The sequence below is a fragment of the Limanda limanda genome, chromosome 3 (assembly GCF_963576545.1).
Source record: "Limanda limanda chromosome 3, fLimLim1.1, whole genome shotgun sequence".
In the NCBI taxonomy this organism is placed as follows: Eukaryota; Metazoa; Chordata; class Actinopteri; order Pleuronectiformes; family Pleuronectidae; genus Limanda; species Limanda limanda.
Genome location: NC_083638.1, coordinates 25,901,709 through 25,917,559, shown reverse-complemented (window position 1 = coordinate 25,917,559; position 15,851 = coordinate 25,901,709). Strand labels below are relative to the sequence as shown.

The following is a 15,851-nucleotide window of genomic DNA, read 5'->3' as shown; positions in this document are numbered from 1 at the left end:
GTTCACTCAAAGATGAGTCACGTCACAATGTTCACTGACCTTCACGGACACAAGAGCAATACAGGCGCCCACGTCCTGGAACGCCAGGTAGAAGCCCTTCTGTGTCACAGGCCCCACCTCCCTGACCTCCGTGTTGAGGCGGAGGACACGATCTCCCAGATCTGTCTGTGTGAAACTCTCGTCTGCCGCGATGGTGTCCACCTTGAAACCAACAACCAGCACGTATTCAGCACAGGTCATTGCTACTGAATGCATCCCAGCAGAGAACTATTTTCCAATAACCAACCTTGGCATAGTCGAGAGGGCGAAACCTTGTCGCCGCGGGGAGAGACTCGTCTGTCTGCAGATAAAACAGGTTGAAGGTTTCCTTACAGGTACCAGACACCCAGGGGATGGAGTTGCAGTCCCTCAGTGTGAAACGCATCTCCACGTAGACCTGAGTTATAATGGACATTAAAAAAAACAAATGATCAGCTGGTTTGACATTAACTAAAGGGTGATTAAACATTTTACGGCTACACAAACAAAGTCCTTTCTGTTTGTAGAATAAATCTTAATAGCCTGATATTTATAACATACGTGTATTGGTGTTATAACAATAAAATCTGTGAGACTTCCTGAAAACAATTGGTTAAAAAGCATCGCAGCATTTTGTCTATAGGGTAAACATATAGACAATTATAAAAAGGATACAAAAACTAGACAGGCAGGTTATTTGACCATGTGGTGGTGGCATCAGCTCATAATGAGCATCACTCCGGGCAATGTGTAAAAAAAGCAGCCCTGCACTATCTTTGATTTCTCATGGGCTCTTGTGTTTTGACTGTAATGGAAATCCGCCTCTCTCTCCATCACAGTGAAGCCATGTTGTTGTTACTATACAGCACATCGGCCTGTCATTATTTCCTCCCTATATGTTTCTGTAAATAGAAGTTTGCATTCCCTCCTGTCAGTTCGACACAGCCTGGCCTGTCCTATGACTAAGACATAAGTCTGAGGAAGTGTTAGTGATGTGGTCCAGACCCTCTGTGCTGCCTGCCGCTGGATCCATCCAGACCGCAACCAGTTGTTCTGGTTTGGCTCCATCACGTGGCAGACCTGAAAGGTGTGAATGGGTCTGTTCTGCTCGTCCATCTCTGTGATCGCATCCCACTGTGAATATATAGGAAAACAAATATTGGTACATTGACAAACTATTTTCGGCGGTTTCTTTGTACAAGTTTTATTTGTCTTCTATTTTGTTTCCTCCTATCGTTTCCAAATGGTTTGATCAAACAGATTATAGGTCTCCCCTTTGCCTCATATTTGGGTCAGTTGGTTTTGGTGATGTCCTGTGTTTTTATCTGTATTTTAGAGTAAAGTTTTGTTTATTTAATTTCGTTCAAACTGGCCAAACTTATGACTTACTCTGCTTATTTTTCATTCCTTAGTAATGTATATGTTTGGGTGAAATACATCCTTTGCTCATTGTTCTTTGACAGTTCCTGACAACAACTTTCCTACCAGCATTAGCAGATAATATCGTTATTTGGTTGAAGTGACCTTTTAAAACAACAGTAATTTGTGGGTTTCTGTGAGAAATATGCTATTGTGTATAGAATCTGTGAATTTAATGTATCAGTAGCCTGTGTGTTAGACTACAAGTTAAATAAATATTTACGTATATAGTCAAAAATTATTGGTTTTATAGCCGTTCTATATCAACCAGTGCATACTCTTCTGCACAAACTGAAACCTCTCAAGAAACATGACGCTTCGGAGACGTTATGGCTTCACCAATGTTTTCAAGCTGTTGCATCAGCCAGACTCTCTCATTTGTCTGCTCCGCTTTAACGGTGTGATGATCAGAGCCTCAGAAGCCCTAACGTTTATTGACAGAACTTTCTCACGACAGCCAAGATTGTGTCAGTTACACAGCGGGACATTTAATTACATCTACAGAGCATGAGAAACATGAGAGACACAAGAACAGCACTGCTGGAGTCTGTCCCGTGAAGGCCATGGCAGAGAAATACACTGCATGAAAAATATTATAATACAATGAACTATTCTGAAAATATGTTTGATGAAAATATAATTTTGTCTTTGGTCAATGTTAGAAAATCATAGATTAAGTTTCAAATGGAGATAACACTGTGGATGTGGAGATACTATTACTCCTTTTTTTACTAATATTACTAGTATTCCTTGTGAAACAGAACATACAAATCCAGCATCATGAACAATAGTTACATGTCATACATGTTGAAAAGGGTTGCTATAACAAATTTAACTAAAAGGAACGTGTTGTATGAACTTAACCAATTATTGGAAAATCTATTTTGTGTTTTGGTGCAATATTAATGTAACAATAACACCCCCAACTCTCTCTCTAATCAGGTGCCCCGTTTCGAGTCACATCAGAGGCTGAATAATCCAAACTATGCAGCCACATTTCAACAAATCCAATGAAGCTAATGAAGTTGCATTCAAAAGTGCAAAACAGTTATATGTCATGATCCACCTCTACAGTGGACATTTAAACTTCCTCTGGAAGTCTTCTCTCTCGCAGTTTTCTCTGAGACTCAGAAAACTGAACCTTCTTTCCTGATTTCCAGATCACACACTGGAGATGGAGGAAAACTAGTTTGCTAAATGGAAAACTTTGTGGAAAACTAATTGGTTAGCATCTGGGATATCATCATAATGGAGCATTAGATAGGAGAAAATGATCCAAAGCTGCATGCTGTGTTTAACCTGCTCACACACACACACACACACACACTCAGAGAGACACACAGTCACGGTTCTTAACCACAGTATCTTGAATATACTTAAATAAAAACTAATAAAGGTACATTGACAGACAGAATGAGTTGACCCAGAGGAAACTGAAACAATTGAGTTAGAGTGTTCTCAAATGTAAATTATTAAATAACACTTTAACCTTGACTGGAGTGCGCAAAGGCAATTAATCTTGTATTAATTAAGCTATCTAAATTAGCTCTATGTGACACCGAAGGGCCAAATGATTAATCAATCATAATCGCTGCCTCTTTCATTTGGAACTCCAGCCACCCAATAACACAGAGCTCATGTCTTTATGATGTTAAGTGGACTCTTACTATAAATACAATGGGAGCTTTAAAGTTAAAGTAGCAGAATATAAAAATGGAGAGAACATCGTGGTTTATGATTTAGTCATTAAGTCTGTAATAGTATAAAACCATGACTACCTGTGTTAACTACAGTGTATGAATACCGGTAATTAAGTATCGAGTTCAATACACAGTGTGATCTTTGCTCACAGTACATTACAATAGACCAGGTCTGTTATATTTATTATTAGTGTATGCAATTTCATCCAATATGTGCAGTATTGTCTCATGTCTGTTTACATCTTATTTATCTATTTATTCAATACTGTATATGTCTTCGAAGCTTTGCCACATTCCAGTCTGCCTGCCATGTCTGAGATTCTCTGCTACTTCATAAAAGTGTAAATGGTGCAGAAGTCACAGAAGAGAATTATAAGACTCACACACTTCAGTAGATACACTTGTACATCATATTGTTTCACTGTCTTCCTCACAGACCCTGATACAGAAACTTGGTGTCTGTTAAGGAAGCAGACTTTCTGGTTTGCATAAGATCAGCAATAAGTAATTGGCGTTCCATTATGCATACCAACACCAGAAAAATGGTGATTTGTCACTCTGGGGCACTTCAGTGTTTTAAAATGCACCCTTGGGATGTGGCATAGTTCGAGCAGAGAAAACCGATGCGAACCCGAGTTGGAAAGATGAGCTGCAGCCCACGCTCTCCGAGGCAATCCGGTGTGCACCCGCTAATCGCTCTGCCGATTGGCCCCGAGCTCAGCAGACTGCAGCAGACACAAACCAGGTTTTAAGTACAAGGGGAGGGACTAATTAAGGTATTGAACTCACGCTAATGTGGCAATATCAGAGTGCGACAGCAGGTTTTCTGGAAACGGCGAGTACAAAAAAATCTTAAAATAAAATACTGGAGATCTGGAAAACTGCAGATGATGCAAAAACACTTTGGAGCCCAATATATAAGTGGGATTCATGACTTAACACAAAAAGGAAATAAAACCTGTCACGATGACACTCACACTACAATGAGACCTGCAGGATTATGTTTGTCTTGGTTCAAATGGATTTTAACAAACTTTGCAACACAGAAAGGGGTGAAGAGGAAGGTTTGTGGATTCTCGATATGAGTAATGAACTGCAAAAAGGATTTCACCTCAGAAGATATTAAAATATTGTTAAATGGGCGGATCCCTTTCTTTGCAGTTTTTCCCAAAGATGCTATTCAATTTATGGTCACATGAAGGTCACTCTCACGTGCAAGACGGTATACAGGCTAAATAATGAATGACAGGCTCTTCGGTTGAAAGACAGAACTACACTGCATGTCACTTGTAGCTTTGCTTACAACTGCAGCAGAAACTTTGTGGTCTAACTGTCTGCGTGGACGGTAACAACTTTATTGACGATAGCATGAGTAGGCATGCTTCACATAGCTATGCAATGCAGTAATGGAGCAAAACATCAAGTTTGAAACTTCTCTTGTTTTTATGAGAATTTTTTCCGGTTCATTATGAAACTGTGGCGGGACGAAGATGAAAATGGTGGGCGGCCACAGTCTGGATGATGGGAGACACTGCTTCGACCTGGGGAGATGTGCATTAGCCTTGGCAGAGGTATCTGCTCTCAGAGCTTCATTTAGTACATATTTACAATCCATTTGGGCTAATTTGGCTACCAGGTGGAGAGTGTGGTTAGAACTTTTTTTCGCGGGAACCAATCGATTGGTTGAAGAACAGATCTAATTTCAGATCGACCGAGATTTTCATTGGTCGACTATAACTGCAACAGCGTCAAAGTTGAATAGTCTTGTGGTGTCATGACTTTGGTTTAAAGAATATTTAAACTCCAAAAAGATGCATACAAACTAATTTCCTGAAGAAAAAACCTTTTCTCGTATAAGTTTATTGGTTTCTGGTATCTGTAGAACACGCTGAAAAAAATAATGCGGGGTGACATTCTAGTCTGGTTGTCAATAGTTCTTGCCAATAGGTGTTAAAAAATACATCTGGCTGTAAAGAAAGCTCACTGACACACACACGCAGACGCACACACACACCTGCCACGTACAGACAGTTATTGTTGTATTAACAACAATGGTGGAGACGCTTCAACCGGTTCAGAGCTGAGCTTTTGATTAAAACTAGACAGTTTGTCATTGTCAGCGTAAAGGGAAGACAGAGAGAGGGAGGTGTTATGAAAATATCATTAAATCTCTGTAGTTGTGATGAATTATTGATTTGAATCTTGGTGTTGGCTTGTGTGTTTTTGTTCAAGCAATTAATGGCATTGCTGCTCCCCATAGCAAAAACCCTGGTTAGGCTGCGTGCAAGGGAGGAGAAGCTGTTTCAATACTGGCATTTGGCCGTGAAAATATCTCAGTATTTTGTTTCTATTTATTGGTTTTGCTCTGAAGGATTTATTACACTTTTAATAATAGCCTGAAAGCACAAGCAGTCTCTCTACCACCTCAAGTCTCGAATTAGACACAACATCGTGGGAAAGTTATTGTTGTTGCTGATGGCTGCTCAGTCCCGGCTGAAATATTCGTAAGAGTGAAATCTACAGCGTTTCCCCTCCAGGCCGAGCCTTGTAAGAATTACATGCTACAGTTAAATGAGTTTAATCTCTAGATATTGTAAAGGCTTCATTGAATCTGAATTCATTCCACACAGTCGTACTGTCGTGTTTTATTTTTTTAATAAGAGACACGAGATGAGGAGTTTTATTTAAATTTGTTTGTTTGAGGAACAGTCTAACTTGTGAAATCAATAATATTGTTTTCAGCTTAATGTGATTTAATCATTAATGGAGCTGAGAGAAGCAGGGAAACAGGACCAACTAAAGTTTGGCCTCATAAAATGAGAATTGACAAAATGACAAAAATTATCTTTATAAAACTTCCACCAACAAAGGCAGTTAAAAGTTAATTAATTTGTTAAGTTGCGGTGCCATTTAAGAATGACAGGAGATTATACTATCAAGCTTGACATTTGTCGAGACTTCTGGAAGTTCAGACAATGAGCATCAGTCTGGTGATGTGGAGGTCGAACGGAGGAGGACTACATTAGTGTGAAGTTGTTTTTTTAGATGTTGGAGTTACATATATAGTGATTGCTTGAACAGATTTTCAAGTGAAATTGAATCCCCAGTGGTCCTTGAATCTTGGGTTTGTTCGATTTTACAAACTAATTTTGAAATACAAAAACTGAAATATAAGTAGTTGATAGATTTCAATGTAAATAGTTTTGTGTTCATGTTCTGAAAACATGACTTGGTCCGGTCATGATCTGACGACTGTAATACTGAGCTGGCATCTTCCCTCTGCTTGTTGTGTCTACTGTCTATATCTGAGTTAAATGTATGATATGTGACTCCAGCTGCTATAGGGTCTCATACAGCAGCACAGGATCATGGGATTTGTTATCTGCATTGGCATCATTGCGAATAAAAATCTAGCAGGTAGAGATCACATTCATGGATGAGGTAATGAAGTTTTACTCATGTAAGGCAGCCGACAGCAATCAATAAACATGATCCATTACAATTAACCAGTACAAACAGTGGGGGTAAAAAACAGCTGCATGGTCTCCATAAAACCATATGGAGATGCGGATATGACAAAGACGACTAAAATGTTACTTTGAATAAAATGTGAAGACATTTTAATGAAGAAGTGTTACTTATTACATGTATAAACTTTATCTAAACTGCCTGGAGGGTTTGGATTTAGTCTTTGCTCTACTAAACCGAAAAATTGGTGTTGTTTCATTTCATTGATTCATTTCATTTTTGTTTTATGTGTTTGAGTGTTCACATTTAAAGTAGACAAAAACATCTTCTTACAGCACTTTAAAACATGCGAAAAGTCACTTACCCCATTGACAGGATAGGTCTTCCAGTCCAGTTCTCCCAGCACTGTTGTAGTGTCCAACAGAACCACTAGAGAGAGCGGGGCAGTGAAAAAAAAAATATTAGATTCATGTAAAATGGAGGAGAAAGAGCGAGAGAGCGACAGTACAAGCACAGAAAGTGACAGGAGAGAGGGAGAGAGCGAGCGAGGGAAAGAGGAAGAGATGGAGAGTGCCAGAGAGGTTGGCCAGTGAATTTAGAGAGGAGAGAAATGGAGGTGACAAAATAGGACGAGAGAGCACACAACAGTTATCAAACTGTCAATGAGGAGCTGACAGAGCTGTAAAGCCCTTATCAGATTCAACCACCTATGAAATAACAGCTCTTAGGAGAGTCCCGGGCAGCACAGACCCGCCCTCCATCTATAGGTGAAGTCTGGGAGATTAGTGCTCTCCTTCTCAGAGGTCAGCAGTTTTCTGTGCCGGGACGTCAAAGATGAGCCAGAGATAAATAACGGGGAAAGATCGAGGGACTATGTGGAAGCGTTGAATATTTAACTAAACACAATACGACTTCATTAAAACTCATTTAAAATAAATACAGTCAGCAAATAGACGTGTAAATATTGAATTAGTGCATAAGCACAGCTCAGTATCCCATCAACGTCTACGATGGTTAGATGATTGCACGCCAGTTTACGTCCCACTTACAGGAAGCGAGGTGATGAGTGTGGAGGTTGAGATGGTGAACGGGTGTTAGGGATATTTTTCATACAAAACACTGGGATGTTTCTCATATTACAGATCTGAAATCACATTTGTCGCTTTAGCAATTGTAATTAATCTGTTGTAACCATGTAACCGGGCGTCTGTGCATCAGGAGGTACAGCGGGTGGATGTATAGCTCCTCCATTCTGCGTGCCTAAGTGTAACACCTTGCATTTCACATAGACTAACTGTGAGAATGTACTGTGTAAGTGTGTGTGTGAATGGGTGAATCGCAGCTTATTTAGTGGTGATCACAATATTTCTCCAAGCAAATTGTAGTTGAACAATCCAATACTGACTTTGTTGTTTGGATGTAGTGTTGCACAGTAGACTGGATATAAAAAAAGGTTGAAACAGTGCTGTGATAGCATTGTATGGATTATAGAATGTGTGATGCATGTCGATCTTGGCCTCAAGTTTATTCTCCTTTAAGTAAAACAAGTTGGAAGCTCGCCCAACCAAAGTGTCCCACATCATTCTGGTCACTTGATAATCAGATCAGTTTCGTTTGTGACACACAGATAAATAGCCTGACATGCATGAATGGATCTTGTGATTTTCATGACGAGAGACAATCACACTCACTTCTATCTTTCATTCTGGGTCAAGAATGTGTTCACGTCTGTCGGCTGAATTCAGACACGGCAACACAGAGAGCTCTAAAAAACAAAGTGATATTTTATACGTTCAAACTCGTGACCGCTTGATATTATTACCTCTGGTCAGGAGAATTAATTAATTATGGCTGTGATGTCATCCTGTGAGTGTTTTCTGTAAAATTGTCTTCATTATGTTTCTTTTGTCTTGTTTTCTTCTGTGTTATTTTATTACCATGTTTAGTGCTATAGAAATAAAGTTTTATTAGTATAATTAAATCCGACAGGGATCCTTTAGAAAGACAGATGCTTGATGGTGTCTTCTGGGAGAGCACTTATAGCTCAAAGACGTGACCGCTCCACAAAGGTGAAGCCAAAGGTTCTCCATTGCCCCCTGGTGGCTGGCTGAGTTGAGTTTATCTCTCGGACCTCCCTACCATGGCTCCATTCTACGATCACTACTCGAATCGAGGCACCAAAACGTTCCGATATTTTGGCCTCATGTCTGAATAGTGGTAGAAAGTGGAGAAACATGTCATCCAGCTGTGTTTACAGTATATGGGAGGCATGTTATCTTTGTACATACAAGTGTCCCAGTCTCCCACTGTCTGCACTCAGGTCACAGCTCAGCCCTTGCATCAGTTTGATATGATGAATGTGCAATTTCCTTCGTCTCCACACAGGCGGTTAATTAAAATCTCTATCAATAAAGTGCATCCAACTTCAGTGGTCCACATTATAGACAAAACTGTCACATCTTCAGACGACCCGTCATTTAAACGTACGGCGGACTCTGCCAAATCTGGATCGTGGTCGCTTCTGCTGTCAGAATAAGTTAAGATACAGGAGAAGACAGACTTTGGAGAGACTAAATGAAGCACTTCAATATTTACCGAGGCTTCAATTAGCCTTGATCCCCTGCTGGTAATTAAGGGCTGGATTTATAATAACTTGGCCTTGGCTCGGTTCAAAAGCAGGACAGAGAGAGAGAGAGGGAGGTTGGGAGAGAGAGTGTGAGACAGAGCAGGAGAGACAGAGACATTGATTTTTGACAAAGTCAGGAAAACAATCTTTCATGACTATGAGTAATGTTCCATGTTTGGCAGCAGCAAATTTTTTCAAACAACAGCCTTCACTGATTTCTGTTCATCTCCTATACACATACACACGCACCATAACATACTGTGCACTCACACAAACACACACACCCATGCACAAGCACATGCACACAGACTAATGTAGACACAAAATAATTAAATTCCTGCAACTATCCTTGGAGGCAGGAAATAATATATCACCCAAGATGAATTTGATACACAGATTTTCTCACTCAAAGTGCACACGCACACACACACACACGCACACACACACACACACACACACACACACACACACACACACACACACACACACACACACACACACAGACACACCGCATCGACCAGCATTTATCAGGAGGCCAAATCATATAACTCTTGACTGGGTATCGTCTATGGAAACACAATAATGCAGAGCTCTCCTCTCTGAATTTTCTTGACCACAGGAAAATTGTCACATTTTAGAAAATAAAGTGTGTAAAAGTGATCTGTATAACAGTGTATTGACACAGTTTATTTTGTGACACGTAATAGAACAGTGTGATTCATCAATATTACAGGTTGATGTTTTCAGTAAGTGAGGGAATTCCTCTTTTTAACACTGAATCCTCAAACTGAGATCAGTTTCGTAATCATCAGTTTCTCTCTACCTGTTGTTCAATGAACTCACAGTAAAGAGAAGACTCTTGAAAGTTACGGTAACCGATGACGTGCACCGAACTTTTCTGGAATTCTCCGGAGGGACTGTAAAGGAGACATGTCTGAGTCACTTGCTCTGGACATTTTCCGGATCTTTTCCTGCCGGACCCCTTGTAAAATGTCAAGAAAATGTCAGAGTGATCCCATGTGGGAACACAGCAGGAAAACGTTTGGAGAGTTCACGGTGAGCGAGTTGGGGAGTTGATGACGTTACTGACATGTGGCGGACGTGAAACGGGAAGAATACAAATATCTGGAGGGAAAAAAGAGTCAGATGTCAACTTGGAGACAATGAGATTTGCTCGCTTAGGACAAAAAGAGCTGTCAACGGTGTTAAAGTAAACAGAACAACGTGATGTCCGCAGCGGAGTTCAAACGTTATGTTCTGTCTGCTACACCACCCCCCCCCCCAGACGCCACTCCCCGCCTGAATGATCCAGACATTTCCCTTTCTTTGTGAACGTGTCTGACCCGAACAATATTCTGCGGGGTTCCTTAACTTTGAAAGAGGAAGGTCTGAAAGTTTTCTGAAATTCTCATCCAGTCTTTGTGTACAGATTAAAAAAAAATATATATATACAACTAGTGTGGAGGTACTGATGTTCAGATTTTTTTTTCTGTAGAGAAAAGCAGACTAAGCTGTGACACCTTCCTTCCAGGATTTATGCTAAAATAAGCTGGGATAACCCTCTCCTGACTCCAGCCTCACATTTCTGATACCGACATGACAGAGCTATCAATCGTTTCAATTAATCTCAGCATTCACCCTGATATTGTGTTGTAATAATAGAACATATTGCACACCTGACCTCTTTTGTGTTGTCATCGTATTGTGTAATAGCAACAAATCTTGTTTTTCAGTCAGCGGAGTGCAGGGCATGGATTTGTTCAAGTGGCACCATGTGAAAAACACACAACTCCATAAAATACACACTATAACCTACTGGGAGGTCACACATGCATCACGTAGACTTTTTCCGTTTACAACGCTGACAACAACAACAGTCTTCACAGCCCAGCAGTAGTTTGCAGAAAATTGCAGTGTATTTCTGGATGACACCTCGCTGAAACCTGGGCCTCAGCAGAATGGAAGAGCCAGACATTAAGTCAGAGTCCTCAATTATATAAAAGTTTGTCTGAGGATATTCGGGAAGACAAGCTCCGGGCTGAGCTCCTCTGGAGAGACGGGCATTTCTGTGAAGCCTCTTGTTTCTATTTCGTGCAGTTTCCAGGATGTGGTTTCAGGGAGCCATTGTGAGAGGAGGAATCATTATTTTCGGTACGACATTAAAATAAAAGTCGACAGCAGCAACTAATATACCTGATCCTGACACACAGGTGATGTGGCCGCCTCTTATTAAAGAGGGAGACTGTGCAGTGTCTGCATAAATGCTACTGCTTTGTTGGGATGAAATTGTCTGGGAGACGTCAAGCTCATCCTTTTAAAATGTCCCAGGTTTTCAACATTCACTTCTAAATCCTCCCAGTTCATCCTGTTCTGTCCCACTTTATTATCACTTAATCAAAATAAACACAGAAACCAGGCATCACATGTCCTAAGTCCACACTGATTGGTGTGTCTCTGTGTCAATCACACAATGTCCTGCTGGCCTTCGTGTCCCAGAGACTCTTCCTACAGAAGCTGTTAGTATGCTAACGGATAGCTGTCATGCCGAAGAGAAAATTGGTCTTTACTCCTTCCTTTGTGAGGAGCTCATCTATGAAAGTGCTGCGTTCACGGCTTCCACGGTGTTGAAAGGTGCACTCGATAAGTTTGATAAGTGCTAAAATATTTGTCACTATCCCAATGGTGCATGCATAGGAACATACATGTGCAGTAAGGCAGCAGGTTTCAGTGGTTTTGAAAAATGTTCATTGTATTTATGGATGTTACAGCATTAAAGCATGGGCCAAATCTAACCGGTGCAGTCACCTGGAGCAACGCCGTTCAATCAGACCCGAGTAACTGAAAAATGTGACTGAAACATCTTGTTTAAGATGGATGGCACGTCTCCACCTCCTCCCACTATCCAGATATGAAGCCAAAATATATCCCACATAACTTTGGCGTCTTAGTCTGTGCAGTAAAGTGATCATGGGATGGATCTGTTACAGTGAGAGACACCCGCTCGACCAATCATGAGTCAGTCTCACTTCATTTTTGTAACATCAAATAGTTCATTAAAGGGATAGTTCACCCAAAAAAGTATCTTCACCACTCACCACTATGCCGATGGAGAGGTGGGTGAAGTGTTTGAGTCCACAAAACACTTTTGGAGTCTCAGGGGTAAACAGTGTTGCAGCCAAATCCCAAACAATTTAAGTAAATGGCAGCTACTTCTTCAAAAGTAAAAAAAAAAAAAAACAGAAAATAACATAAAACGCCTCCATACTGCTCCTGTGGTGCCATCCAAGTGTCTGTAAGCCCTGACAGTCAAATTAGACTTGAAACTGTGTCATTTACACCTTGTTTTTAGCCGAAATGTCCTCTGATATCGTCCTCTGGAACCGTGTCCGGACATTAAGGCTGAAAACATGGTCTAAATGACACCGTCTTGAGATGTGTCGGTGAGAAGATAATGAGTGATTTTTCATCTTTCTGTGAACTATCCCTCTAAAACTAAACTTATCTGTGTCCTGTCCACTGGCCGAGGCCGAATTTACAGCCACCGGATGGCGATCAAGAGGCTTTGGGTTCACTTTTGAGGAGCAGTCGCGTTGTCCAAGTGTAACTAACCCTCAACTATAATAATGAACATTGCTTCTCTATTTCCTTCTTTTCTACATGTATCAACTGGTCAGGGACATTTTACCTGGTACACACAGGTTCTAGTAACTCGTGCTTTAACAAGCTAAGAGACCAATACTTGTCCACCACCCCTGATGGTTGCAACTTCATCGAGTCGCCCGCTGGAAATGTCTTTATAGTTTTAATCATAACTGAGAAATCCAATGGGGAATCTGCATCATCACCGAAAACTGTACTGTGCAAGAGTGGAAAGTCAAACAGCTGCGATAATACCTAAAGGGGTTGGGAGTTTAGAGAACAGCCGATTTTAAGACATCACATAAACTGCATAGCTTTAGAGGAGAATTCACCGATATTTTTTGGACATTATTTATAGTACAATTATCTTTATATTGACCCCAAACAACAAAACAACCAATAAATAAGCTGTTGTATGAAGACTGCATCTCATCCCTCTCACTTTCTCTCAGCCCAGGAGGGATTCACACCCATTACAAAACTCACTCAGATAAATTCCACATATACAGAGCATTCATCAGCCGGCTCTCACTATATATTAAACCTGTCTCCTTTTTTTTTTCAAGTTTCCCCTGTGTGCATTCCCTCCCCTTCAATTCAAATTTGCCACCACCACAGGCAGACAGACATCCTCTGGATATAACACACACACACACACACACACACACACACACACACACACACACACACACACAGACGCACACGAAAAAATGAAGCAGGCTTTGACATTTGTGCCAGTGAAAACGTGCACCCCAAACATTAAACATTCAGGAAGGAGAATTAAATTGACCCCAGCAAACGTGCAAAGTGGAAGATGTCAAGAAGCGATTACATTCTATGGCGACCATTTACCCATGTGACTCATGTGGGGAGATAACATTATCATGTTCTGTGTTTCTCATACTTATGCAACTGCACTCGCCGCCCGTGTGACTGGAAATGGATTCTGAGAAGTGGGAAACTATTCTCACGTAATTAATTTCAGCCACAGAATGTGCGTAATGAAATTCTCATTTCTTGCAGTAAGTATTGAAACAAGAGCGTGTGAGGAATCCTCCCAGGACTGTATAGGGGCCGGAGGTCTTTACATTTTCACCCATGAATACACGGACTCATCTTAAACAGTAGCAGAACTCAAAAGCACCAGTAAAGCCGACATTTACTGTGACACTCAGTGGTCACTATAGCTGTGAGCTTTTCATTTCTCATATTTTGAGTCTTTAAACACATTAATGTGTGTGTTTTGTACATTTCAGAATAAAGATAATATAAGTCCAGTTGGGTTGAAGAGGTTCCTTAAACATTGGCATGGTCAGCTTCTTAGACATTTGTCAAAAAAAAAATGAAACATTGATATTACTGTCAATGGTGAATGTTTATACAGTATTTATGAATTGGAGTAAATATAGATCAACTGTGAGCTCCTGCTTCAACCAAGAGAAGAGAGAAGAGCAACCCGGCAGTTTCAGGTTCATGTTCAGGCTGCCAATGAATCTTTAAAGGTGAATTCTTTGTCAAATCCAGAGCTGAATAAATCGATTTTAAAGCAGAGTTGGGGTAAAAAAAAAAGAGAAAAAAAACAGCTTTGTCCCTGCACGTCACTCTGTTCTGTGAACTGTACGGTATCGATGATTAAGACAACTGTGAAATCTCCTGAAGATACGACTGATTATTTCTGTTCCACCAACAAATTGGGAAAAATTGTCAATTTTGAGAATTTAAATTTGATTTCTGTTGATTATATTTCACCAACTTCTGATTGATCCAGCTGTCATCGTGCTCAACCAACAACATGCGAGGGCAAAGACATGAAGAGCTGAAGTAAATCCCATTAGACACCAAGTGGTAACAGCTTAGCATCATTTGTGAAAAATACACAGTCTGTATTAATATGATGAGATCTATAAATATGCTAATTGTATCTATAAAAAGCAAATGGTTTATTTGTTGTATCACTGCACACAAAGGAGACTGCATTGTGTTGTGTAAGTTTATGTTCTGTGCATGTGTCCATCACTTTTGTAGGAATACGAGCTGTCAAATGGTTAGATGGATGCACCTTGTTCCCATTCTGTGGTCGGATGAAGATTCAACACTCACCTTGGTTCGTGGCTCCAGGGTCCGACAGGACACTTTTAAGCAGCAACAGAAACACGCAGGTTTTCCCCCCGGAGCTCATCGTTGAGTCAGACACTGAGGTGCGCTCCGGACTAAACCGCAGCGCAGACTCCGGAATGGATGAGAAGGTAAAGAGGTTTCATGAAAGAGTCTGCAGAGATGTCCCCCGGTATCCACTCTCAGAAGGTCACGGTCGGATCCACAGCACTTGTGTTTGTCTTCCTCTCTCTCAGCCGAGCATCCCGAATCCCTCCATGCGGAGACGGGGAGACACACAACGTAAACAGCCAGCCATTGCGCACGGAAACCCCGACCACCTCAGGTGCAGGGAGTTGAAATACAAAATAAGAAATAAACGTGAAGTATAGTTGTTTGTAAATCTCAAAACATCTACAGGCGCGGACTGTCCCGAAAGTGCCCAGAAGCGAACTTCTCCGGGGAGTGTTTGCGTAAAAGTGCGTAAATTGATAATTTAACGTGTTTATCCCAAAACGAGGGAGAATCCCGGAGTTCCAGCTTCACTTTCAGACATCTCTCTCTCGCTCCCTCTGCGTATCGCTTCTGCGTGCATTGCATCCGGATATTTCACCCTAGTTTTTGGACCACAGGAGGAAGTGGAGTCGCGTTGTTCTCTCTCTCTCTCTCTCTCTCTCTCTCTCTCTCTCTCTCTCTCTCTCTCTCTCTCTCTCTCTCTCTCTCTCTCTCTCTCTCTCTCTCTCTCTCGCCCTCTCCCTTTCTGGCGCAGACGACACACTTTCCTCCACAACGGTCTGAGATCTACGAGCAAAGTCAATGCGTTTTAATCAAACTTGGTCTTCACTCCTCACTTTACATCACGTAAAACGCGCTTTTGGTCATTTACT

General features: G+C 41.0%; 1 protein-coding gene across 1 annotated transcript in view; it reads right to left on the bottom strand.

Annotated features, from left to right (window-relative positions):
• The window catches only part of epha6 (eph receptor A6), a 41,002-nt gene extending 25,953 nt beyond the window's left edge, over positions 1-15,049 (bottom strand). The window contains exons 1-5 of the mRNA XM_061068299.1: positions 14,971-15,049; positions 6,970-7,034; positions 1,024-1,152; positions 287-436; positions 40-201 (exon numbers count right to left, since the gene is read on the bottom strand). Coding sequence (XP_060924282.1) covers positions 40-201; positions 287-436; positions 1,024-1,152; positions 6,970-7,034; positions 14,971-15,049 — 585 coding nt within the window. The remainder of the gene's footprint in view (positions 1-39; positions 202-286; positions 437-1,023; positions 1,153-6,969; positions 7,035-14,970) is intronic.
• Between the last annotated feature and the right edge of the window lie 802 nt (positions 15,050-15,851).